Source organism: Aptenodytes forsteri, unplaced genomic scaffold (assembly GCF_000699145.1).
Source record: "Aptenodytes forsteri isolate BGI_AS27 unplaced genomic scaffold, ASM69914v1 Scaffold66, whole genome shotgun sequence".
NCBI lineage: Eukaryota > Metazoa > Chordata > Aves > Sphenisciformes > Spheniscidae > Aptenodytes > Aptenodytes forsteri.
Window position 1 is genome coordinate 1,012,038 of NW_008795131.1, and position 11,629 is coordinate 1,023,666.

The 11,629-nt window shown below is 38.6% G+C and overlaps 2 protein-coding genes across 2 annotated transcripts in view; both read left to right on the top strand.

The window, feature by feature from the left end:
- The window catches only part of EFCAB5 (EF-hand calcium binding domain 5), a 104,913-nt gene extending 104,532 nt beyond the window's left edge, over positions 1 to 381 (top strand). Inside the window, exon 24 of the mRNA XM_019471767.1 lies at positions 184 to 381. Within this exon, the coding sequence (XP_019327312.1) occupies positions 184 to 381 (198 nt within the window). The remainder of the gene's footprint in view (positions 1 to 183) is intronic.
- The window catches only part of NSRP1 (nuclear speckle splicing regulatory protein 1), an 18,437-nt gene continuing 7,141 nt past the window's right edge, over positions 334 to 11,629 (top strand). The window contains exons 1-3 of the mRNA XM_009278161.1: positions 334 to 419; positions 1,024 to 1,111; positions 10,715 to 10,771. Of these exons, the coding sequence (XP_009276436.1) occupies positions 400 to 419; positions 1,024 to 1,111; positions 10,715 to 10,771 (165 nt within the window). The 5' untranslated portion in view covers positions 334 to 399. The remainder of the gene's footprint in view (positions 420 to 1,023; positions 1,112 to 10,714; positions 10,772 to 11,629) is intronic.

Genomic DNA, 11,629 nt, shown 5'->3' on the forward strand with positions numbered 1-11,629 from the left:
CTCGCTCGTCCCGGCCGGCGTATGTCTACCATGTAGCCTTGCTGCGTTGGCCTGAATTTAAAACTGTGTTTATTAAAAAACCAAAACAGTGGGAGGGCATTCGGAGGCTGCTTCTGTGTGGCCGGGGGGGAGTTTTCACTCTTACGAAGTAGAATCCCCTCAGGATTCCCACACGACCCGCAGTGCAGCTGCCGCCTCCCGCCCCCCGAGCACCGGCCTGCGCTCCGCCCGCCGCGGTTTGCTTCTCGGCTCCCCGCGGCGGGGTCGGAGGGAGCTGTTGGGGGGCGGGTTCAGAGCACACGGAAGCAAATAGTTCGTCACAATGATGACGTAGTACCTACGGCATCGTGGAGTTCCCCAGCTGAACGCTACCCGCTGTGACGAACTATTTACTCGGTGATGGACTCGGGGAAAGGCAGGTGGGGGAGAAATTCCTGATTTAGTGATTGCTCATTACCAAAAACATAGTAAGTGTTTCTGAGCACAGAGATTGGCTGTGTCAGCAGAAGAGCTCTGTAGTGTAGTTAATCAATCTCTGCATGACATAAGCTGGCTGTTAATCTTGTCTTTTGCCGTAGCTGTATCTGTGCGTTGGTGGTTTACGCTGCTGGTGCAAAAGAGGTGAACTATCGCCCCAGCAAACGTAGTTACGAAGTAGTGTCTAGTGTAGACTAAGACTAAATCTCTGGAGATTAAACAGTAGTAATTTCTTACTTCTCCGAGGAAGGAAAAAAAAATTACTTAGAGAACTCTGGACAAGAGGGATTTGTGGACTAATTTAGGAAGATCATTGCATCCAGAAACTTTGCATGGAAAAAGACAGCAGTAGCTGTGGGAGAAGCTGGCAAGCGCGTGGCAAGGCTGAGCGCATTGCTGCAAACGCTGCTCAGATCTATACTTGTTACATTACGTTGATGCTGATCTTTTGTTTCTAAAATTGTGAATGGTAGACTTTTGTTTTGGAACATGCTATGTGTTTTGTTGTAAGTAATGTTAAAGGTAACTTTTATTTTTTTTCCTTAGATATGGGCTCATTATGCCAAAAAAATTGCCACAGAAAAATCTCGTTTCAAACAAACTCTCGGCGTTTGCAGATGACTCTGACGAAGAGGTCAGTTCAACAATTTTCTTCTGAAATTTGCCCCGTATTCTGCAAATTGTTTACAACCCTTAATGCCTGCATCAGGTTATGGCAGTGTCACTAAAATATGTGTCATCATTTTGGATTTGGGTGTGACATATGATCTGTGTTTTCTTTAGTGCAAGTTACATGGAAGTGATGACCTGATTGTTCATTACTTTCTGTCAGCTCTTCCAAAAGTTCATTACATGTGGCAACCTGTTTGCAAGAGTTAACAATATCTAGCTCGTAAAGAAATTTGTTGGCTATCACTGGTAAATATGTCTGCAAATAGAAAGACAATAGTAATCAACAGTCGTTCCTCAGATGCTAACTTTAAAGTGTAGTTGTTAAGTGTATTTTATCCTTTAGCTCATTCCACCCAAATTTGATATAACTGGTTTATGATGTTCGCAGTCGCTGTAAACAAAAGCAGAGCTGTACAAATCAAAAGTTGTAAAGAAAAAAAAAAAGGCAAGTAGTGAGAATTACTTGTAATTCTGGAAGTACTCGCAATACTTGTAATATTAGATTGAACAGTACGTAGCTTTTCTGTGATCACAGAGTTTATTGATACTCTGTGATGTATGACTGTATTGCATGATTTTGATACTGTTGTTTTCTGTAGTCTCCTTTAATTTTTAAATTTTTTTTAAGTATTACCTTCAAAATACTAGCTTTCTACCTTCCCCAGTAGAGGGTGCTGTACACTATAAAAATTACTACTTCTGGATGTACTGCTATGAGTATCAGGGGCATCCAAGAACTGGCGTGGTATATAGGCTGGTTTGGATACCTTACAGCAACCCAACTTCTAAAACAGAATTTTTGAAGGATTTAAAGCCAATAGCTTCATAATTTACAGGTAAAGAATAGAAACTCAGAGTTGCAGGGATGAACTCTCCACATGGATGGAGCTTTCTGGACGTAATGTTACAATTTACTGGGTTTTATTGATCTGGAATTACTTGTGATAATTTAATCATAATGTCATTATGTGCCTATTTAACTTTTTTCCACAAAACCCAGAAAATGAACTTTACATATACCCATAGTCTAGAATTTTAACGTTTAAGAAGTTGAAATTTAGAATCAGTTGAAATTTAGAAACAGAACATGTGTTATAAAAATGTTCTTACTGCTCTAGAGCTTCAGTCCATGCTCGCTCTTTTGTGTGGTTGAAAACAATAATGCTAATAAAGCGTCAAATAATCTGTCAGTTTCTGACTCCTATTATCAAAACTTTTTTTTTAAATGGTCTTTTAATGAACTAGCACTTGTTATTTTTATGTCACAGAAAGCCTGAATCTAGCAATTCCCAACCTCTGTGTGCCTGGTTTCATTACAGAATCCAGAATGCTGCTGTTGATGGTGCCTGAGCTCCCTTTATACAGGGCATGAAAGGGCTGAGGGCCTTCCTAGTAATGTCCACTCAACCCTCAACATGAAACTGCCTCAACGCAGCTTATAGGACTTAGAGGAAAGAGAGAGGACAGGAACATGTCTTAAATCCCATCTCTTTCCTCACTTAGCTGCTGTCCTCAGCACGCTCAGGAGGTGCGTCCCTCCACTTGAGCTCATAGCTGGCATCATGGCTCTGAAGAGAGGCTTTCCTTTAAATATAGCTAATGGAGATGACAGCGGCTCCGCTGTCCTCAGTGGCAGGAGCACTCTCCCTGTCAGTTTGGCGTTTGGTGTCTTTCTCTACATTAATGGACTGACCCCATATTTTCCAGATCCCAAGAATGAGCTTGAATTAATCTATTGTCATTAAACATTACATGGTAGGACTGGGAACCTTCCTGAGTATGGGGCTATCTTGTGTTTTTTCACTTCATATTTTCTTTTAATACCTAAACATTAAAGCAAAATAATGAATGCTAATAATTCTAATAATAACAATGTACGATGCTGTCTACTAACTTTTAGCTTAACAGATCAAGTATCCTCCCTTTCAGAAAGGCTGACATTCACTAGCAGCGTCTGCTATAAAGACTCTTAAAAGTTGTCATGCTCATCAGTATGGCACATACCCAGCAAAAAGTAATAATCTCATAACTGCCTTTATCAAAGAAGATCATTTTTAAAAAAAGCAAAATTACTTTATTAGTTCAATAATAATTTCTAAGCTTTTCAAGATAAGGAGCAGCATTTGGGAGGGGTTTCATTTCCTGTCTGCTACCTTATCAGTCAGAACTACATCTCAAATGTCTGGAGATTATGTATTTTTAACTGAACTCTAATAAAGTTTGTGCTGGGAAATCTGCACACCTGACTCGGTCTGTGATTATGTATTAGATACCAAACTTTTACTCCCTTTTTTTAAAATGTTACTATGCATATTTCATTAAGATTTTGCCTGTACCCTTGATGAAGGAATTTGAAAGGTTTTTTTGCTGTGGCTAAGTACATTAATGGATGTTAGTTGCTGATGAAGATGATCTTTGAATTACTTCATAAAAAACAGAACATCGGGGATGGAAATTTTCTTGAAATACAATGTTGACTGGGAAAAAGTAAACCAGGCGATTACAGTTTACTTCTAGCCAATATAGTTCTGAATTATTTGCCTTCATAATGAGGAGTTGTTGCTATCTTTAAAAACTGGGGGGGAGGTTGTTACCCTTAGGAAAGCCTGTTGTAGAGAGTAGATTACAGCAACAAACTATGATCTGTTAGAAATAAGTTTCCATCTGGCTTACTGTTATTTGTGATATATCCATTTTCTCAAAAAATATTATTCCCTTATTCATGCATTGCGTTTTCAGAGGTGGCCTGTCAGTATTCCTAGTGCACTGTTCCATGTTCTATTTTATCTTTGGAATTTAGTTCAAAATATCTCTGTGGTACAGCAGATAAAATTTCTGTTTCTTGATTGTATCAGAATTACCCAACATACATTCCTGTACCTTACCACCCTTTCAAAACTGATTTGTTGCTACAGGATGTAAAGTGTAGCTGAAAAAATAACTGTGCATAGACCACAGTAGGTGCTAAATTCAGGAGAGAGATCATGGAGTCAGTGTGGATAGTTCTGTGACTGTATCAGCTTGATTTGGTGTTTTTTTAGCGACCATCTAAAAGCTAAATCGAGTGTTTAAGCAGGCACGAAGGAAGAAGCTGAAAACAAGCAGAAAACTATATCCTGTTGTAGACTCAGATTTTTGCTTACAGATCCTTCCATTTACTTTGGAACTTTGCAAAGGATACATACAGTATGACTGAAAAAAAGATTGGCAAAGTAATGAGTATTGATGATCAGAGTTTATGCAACAGTTTTCATGCAAAATAAGACTATGTAGTCTAAAGGGGCTCTTAGAAAAAAGATTACTGAGAAGAGGGAAGTGGAGAGGAGTAACTTGAGAGGATGTATGTAAAATCAAGAATGATTCAGAGAAAGTAAAGTGATTTTGCCATGTCTCATAATATGAGCAGTAGTGTATATTACAAAATTGCCAAGTAACTGGTTTAATCTAAACAAAAGGAAGTTTGTTTTTTTCCTCCACACAATGTATAGTTAAGTTGTGGAATTCATTGCCACAGGATATTGTGGCATGGCCAAAAATATGAATGGATTCAGAAATGGATTAGTCAAATTAAGGGATGCTCTTGGTGTCAAACAGTGGTCCCAGTGCATCCTCCAGTTCAGGAAGTCCCTAACCTCCTGGTTTCTGGAAGCTAGGAGGGAATGCTGAGGAAAGCTAATTCTGTATGTGACTTGCTTTTCATGTTCTTTCTCTTAGTCTTCTGCTAGTAGCCATGACTCGTGTAGTGTATGAATTGAGATGAATCTGTTGCCTGACTTGATTCTGCGCCCCCCGGCCCCTTGAAGGCTTGAGTCTCATGTACATTTAGCGATCATCCATGTGCAGGCTGTAGTTGGATAATATAGGTCTCTACGAGGGCAAGCCTTAGTGATTCACTGCTAACTACATATACACGAGAGTGCAAGTAGCTCATTTTAAGATGTTTTGATACCGAAGTGTCATGAATCCAAAGATCTCACAGTCTGAGATTCCTTATCTGATGTGAGAAGAATGAAGTGAGCGGAGTCAGATCTCAGCCTTTCAGAGACGTAGCCACATAGGGCCACAAACCTGGGGCGAGATCCATAGAAACACATGCCGGTATCTACACTTGGGTTCACTTTGTGAACTGGCTGGCTGACTGTGCTTCTTTCACTTGCTGATCAAATAGAGCTCCAAATTATCCTGCTGTTGATGTTTGCTGCACATCCAGTTAAAACTAGATGGTTGTAGTGAGAGATTAAAATCAAACTCTGTATAATCTGCCGGACATCACTGAAGCATTTCGTTTCCCTTTAACATGCATTTCACTTTAAACAAAGGTAATTTATTTTACGTGTCTACTGCAAAGCAGCATGTAGAGAATTCAAAAGGGCAATGTTAAAGGACAAAGCCCCCTCGTGGGTCTTTCATAACAGGTTATATTAGAGCAGAAGCATCTTTTGGTTTTAAAAAAGGAATGGAGTGATGTCTTACATTGTCTATCAGTAAGTACCATGCCTGGGGTTTTGGTAGCAACCACAGATGCTTTTCCTTAGGAGGTGGGCTATGCAGCTAGTATGAGATACTCTATTAATAATAGTTATTATGTCAGAATTTGTTGGTCTCGTACTTGTGGCAGTCAGTGGGGACAAACAAGCCAGGCATCTCATATATACTTTGAGAGCATCTATTAAAATAGTTGTGACATTTTTTACAAGACATTCTCGGCTTCAGATTTAAGGTTGTAACTTCCTAGAAACCAGGTGCAGTGCTGAAAATGATACTAGTCACAGACTACGACTTGTTTTCTGAGGCTGTGCTTAAATGGTGCTGCACCCTCTGCTGCAGAAATTATGCCATTTACAGCAGCAGTTTAGGAGGAATTACTTCTAAAAATCCAATGTCAGCAACTGGCTTTTTTTCCCCAAGAACAAACGAGACAAATGAGTAGCAACTCGGAAAGATAAATAGAGCCCAGGTATTCTTTAAACTAGGCACGTGCAGGTGAATCATTTGCTCTCCTCCTCTTGGTTTTCAAAAAAAAGCTTTATACAATTCACTGTCTGACATTTGCCCATAGTAAGTTTCTGAATACACTGGCCAATTTCAAGTGAATTCAACAAGACTAAACATCTCCAACTGCAGAACAAAGACCCCATTAATGCCCCGATGAGGAGAAGGACAAGATGGTCTCAACCCTCCTCGGTTCTGTTCAGCTGGCCTGGAAGCTGAGGGCTGGCTGCCTAGTGTAGGTGAGACGGGAGGGAGCAGGAGATGCAGAGGGAAACCAAGGAACTGCAACTGGGACCTGAGATGTGGGAAGACTGGGACATTGTGGTGGAAAGGCAGAGGAGACAAATTTGTAAGAAAACGAAATTTTAGTTGTCTTGTTTGTGGAATTGCCTTTTTAGGTATTTGCATTTGAACTTTGAATTGAGCTTTTTGTATAAAGCTGTAAGTGGTTTGCGTGCTCTGTCCTGAGTTGAACATAGCTGAGACAAACCAAAACCACTGGTCAGTAGTTTGAATGTCCGTTGTTCTTTGGTTGTGTAGGAGCAATGTAAAGAAGACACGTTAAGAAGTAACGTGCAAGGGGTACTTGCTTGCAGGATAAAAATAAGGAGGTAGCTTAAGCACTTAAGAACCTGAAAGAAGCTTATAGATACCTGAAGAAGATAAGAAATGGGAGAGAACAATGAGAAATGTTAGTAGATTGGGGTAATTTCTTTCATTACTCTCTTCTTTTTTTCTTTTTTTTTTAACCTTTTCAGTTGTGTACAAGCTATCTTCCATGGTCTTGTAGGAGCAGTAGTCTGGAGAGTCTCATTTGTAAGAGTTTCTTGATTTGCATGGATTCTATGTCACTTCACAGGGTAGGGTTAAAACATTTTCTCCTTCCAGAAAATATTAAACTGTAAGCTTTGTGCTTCAGAAGAATAGCTTGACTGCAGGGAAAGAAGTATGAGACAGATTGCTGAGCTTATAGGGCCTTTAATAAATGGGCAGTTGATAAGTAAAAACAATACAAAAGAACGGGAAGTTCTCATCTATCAGAGCTCATAGCACAACAGGAAATTGTCAACCATAAACCATTAGGGAAGGTGTTTGTTTTTTGTAAACTTAATGCCACTCTAGACAAACAAATCGCAGGTGGACTTCTTTACAATTACATGTACAATCATGAGGATAATATATTACAGTTGTGTTTATGTAATCTTTGTAGATCACGTTTATTTCATGTAGGCAGACAAGGACAACATTCTAAGCAGTGTTTCAAATATTTTGCATGGAATAAAGCTTACTCTGTAAATATAACTGCAGAATCTGTTTTGTCTTTTACTGAGCCCCTGCTTTCTGGCATAATGCGGGGCAGATTCCTTACTGTTTAGGTACCTTTCTGTAAAATCAATGTAAGAGTGTCTGGTAAAGGAATCCTTCAGTGATGACCCTTAATATGTCAAGCAGAGCCGGGAGGAAGTGTAGGTCTTCTGTATAATGCTGGTGTGTGTTCCACTGTCAATTTAAAATATTTGTTTATATTAAGAAATTTATACTGACTCATTTATAGCATTTTATTAGAAGAAAGCATATGACATAAAAATCAAGTACAGTATTTTAAATATTTCTCAACATCAACTCGTCAATCCTGAAAGCCAGAGGTAAATACTAGATGAATGAAGCCAGGATTCTTGTAGTTTGTTTTAAACTAAATAATCCACTATCTACTTCCCCCAGTCAACCAGCCAACCAGCTACATAAATAAATACGAGACTATATCCAATTCTAGTCCGAATAACCAGCAAGCTGCAGTATACAGGGTGTAGTCCCTGATACCACAGTGGACTCTGTGAGTATGTTGCTAACGTCTGCCAAGCTCAGCTTCCTAAAGCCTGAAGCGTGGTCTGCTTCCTTACGTGGTTATCTGCAGCTGGGTAAGAGAGGGAGGCTGCTTTCTAGTGATGAGCATAACTGAATCAGCGCTGGGTTTCTCTTCCATGGAAGTGCACGTGACACTTTCCCTTTATTACTGTAGTTTAACCACGAGGTTTTAACATTTTGAAAGCAGAGATGCATTTTATCTAAGTCTGCACATAGCAATTAAAGCACCAGAAGAAGTTGGAATATGGGCCCTTTCAAGTTCCCATTTTTACTTGTCTGTAAGTCCCTCACTTGGAGTGGGCTAGGAAGGAATATTTTGAATATTCTGTCTCTCAGGTTTTTCTGATTGTAGTATTACTTATGAAAGTAAGTACTAGCATGTTTATGGGAAGTGAGCAAAGGTCTAGAGTATCTAGAATTCAGTGGATGCTATTTTGTGGTACCGTACGTACTTCTCCAAATATTGACAGTGTTGCTCTAGCACCTTCTCTTGCTGAGTTTAGAATTACTTGGTACTCCTGTGAGATATCTACCTTTCTGGCTTTTTTTCTGCAAAAAAGCTACACAGACCCTTGTAAGTCTTTTTATTATTTATGGTTTGCACAGCAGAAAAAAATCCCTTAGAGGTGATCACTGTGTATACATGTTAGTTAGTCCCATACGACTTGTGAACTCACTAACAATCTTAACCATCCTTGGTGGGCGGCAGAGGGCCCAAAGATACTGCGTTCCTGTGGTCTTCATGAAAATTGGCAGCTGGGTAAAGGGGCAGACATGGATGAGAATTTGTGATTTTAATCTTTCCCAGTGTTGAGGAGGAACCGTTGACTGACTGCTCAGCACAGGCCTGCCTTCTGGTCACACACGGTGTTGCCCACCTGCCAAATCAAGCAGGCAGGGTGTCTGAGGAGGTGATAGGGAAAAATAAAGAGACAGAGGGCACAGTCTCACATATAATGAAACTCCATTAATTCTGCTGCTCGTGGCACAACTTGTTCCCTGTTTCTGAAATTAACCAGTGAAAAATACTTGGACTGTTTATAGTCTGTCATGTAGAAAATTGTGGAAAAGCACTTGGTTTTTTTCCTTGTTGACACATCTGTTAAAATTTTAATAGCATAATAAGGAGGGGTCATGACACATTATTTTATTTTAAACATCAAATGAAATCAAAAGCCTTCTTGTTCAGGGGATTTTTTTGAATTTACATGGTGCTAATTTTGTTTGATTTCAGAATATCCTAGTCCCTGCTGCCAAGCTCCCTGCTAGTTGGTTTCCGTTTCTTAATTTTATTAAGAGCTGATTACACAATATATTTGTCTTTTTAAAACGTGATATAGAGCACATACTAATCAAAGCTGCAAAACTTGGGAAGCTGCCAAAATGCAAGAGGATTTTTCCTTCCTATTTCTGCTTTTTAAGATTAAGAGATATTTAATTACATAAACAAGGATATGAGTCTTGTCATGTATAGTGAATCTGTTTAATAAACAGTATTATCTATTGGTTGAGAAAAAATAGATATGCAGTTTAGTTCAACACTAATTAAAAGAAAACTAAATAAAATACAAAGTTTGTTTGTTTTAAAAGACAGCATGATTAAAAACGTTTTCACTAGTGGATATTTTTTTTTCTTAGGGAAGATTAGTATTGCTATTTTCTAGCATATTAATCTTGAAAAATTAAACACTAATGTTTGAAGTACATGATGTTCAAATCAGCAGTATTCTTACTTTTAAAAATACGGAACTAATGATACAGATCAGAACTGAAATAAGCGCCAAATCCTTTCAGATACTTGTTTTTTACTATGAATACAGTTTTTTCATGTGATTGTCAGTAAGAATGTCTGCTCGTGACTGCTACATCTGTGATGACATTTACATGTTGGAAGAAGAGTATGTATATTCTGAATAGCACCTATCCATTTCACGGACTGTTGGAAATATAATTTAAAAAATCATTGAGAATATTTATCCTTCTTTATGCACAAACATGTAATTCCCAAGAACATTAAAATGTTTTTGATACATCAATTGGTAGGAGGGTATAATTCCAATTTCTGTTGATTTGGGGGGGTTTCTGTGTTTTCCTTTTATTTTCTTTTTTTTTAAATGGCAAAACCTGAAAGAATTGTCGTGTTTGTGAGTGAGTAGATGTATTACAAGCATCCTTCTCTTAGCGATTTGTTTCAGTACTGGCTTTAGCTGTCCTTTGCTAGATGTTGTGCCTGCTGATGTGCTAGCTTCTTGCACCAACAGACTAACCCATGCTGTAGTGGAGGGGTATGTCTTTTCTACCAGTTTTTTGACAATGGTTGGAGGAAGGCACAGTTTTCACAGACCTCCTATGTCTCTGCACATTTCTTGGGCAGAGATTGCTTGTTTTGTGAAATGGCATGAAATTTTATGCAGCTTTTGAGGTACACGTCGTTGAAATAGTGTTCTTAAACTCATCACCATTTTCATTAAGAATATATATACATACATATGTTGAGGGACTGCAATACTTTGCTCATGGAAAAGGCTGATTCATTGTATGCTTGTGAATGAACTTTTAGTTTTTCTTGCTTACAGAAAAATACTATTGAAGTGAGAGACTGACTTACGTAATGGGACTATTATATAGTTGTTCGTTAGAATGGAAGAAAAATAATATGAGCTGTGTCAACATAATTAATTTTATTTCTGCAATGTTTCCTTCTTAGCCATCTGTTGGTGAAAGTCTTCAGAAAGAAGCATTGAAAAAACAAGCAATGAAACAGGTAAGATGCAGTGGGAACTCTTCATGCCCATGGCAGATGAGGAAATTGCTGCGTCCGTTCTCTTTTATTAAATAATTGCAGAAACATAATTGTGCAACTTCAGAATTACCCTTTAAAAAAATTCCACGTAATTTTATGATTTTGTACATTGCTCTTTGTAGCACAAGACCTTCAAAACATGACTTGACATTCTCAGAGTCTTTCCTCTAGCAAAGATTTTGTTTCACTTTTCTGGGCAAGATTGTTCTTTTTGAAATTCTTCTGGCTGTGATCAGAGTAGCTGAAAATCTGCCCAATGAAAGCTGCATGAGTGAGATTTAACACAGAGCTGGTCATAACTTAAAACGCAATAAAATTTCTGTTTACTCAATGCAAGCACTTAAATACACAAGATGTTGACGTTTGTTTTGTGGCATTGAATGCATTGATGTTTTTAGAATTTCTCAAACAGTTTGTTTCATTTGTAGAGTGTAATGTTACAAAGTATTGGGGGGTTAAATATTTAAATATATACCAACAGTGAGCCTTTTACTGTAATCGAGGAATAAACTGTACAGAGGAAACACGAATTTTACATTTAAAAAAGTTCCAGACCAATAGAAGACATAGAAGAAGAAAATATTTATGCATCATACATTTAACACATTGCTGTTTTTCGATGAAGCAGCATGTGCTTGAGAGAAACTTGTATGGTTGCCGTTGAGCATTCCCCTTCTGTTGTCAGGAGATCTGATCGAAGGGCTCCCTGTCGTGGTTTAATTTCAGTCGGCAACTGAGCACCACGCAGCCGCTTGCTCACTCCCCCCCACCTGGTGGGATGGGGGAGAGAATTGGAAGAGCACAAGTTAGAAAAACTCA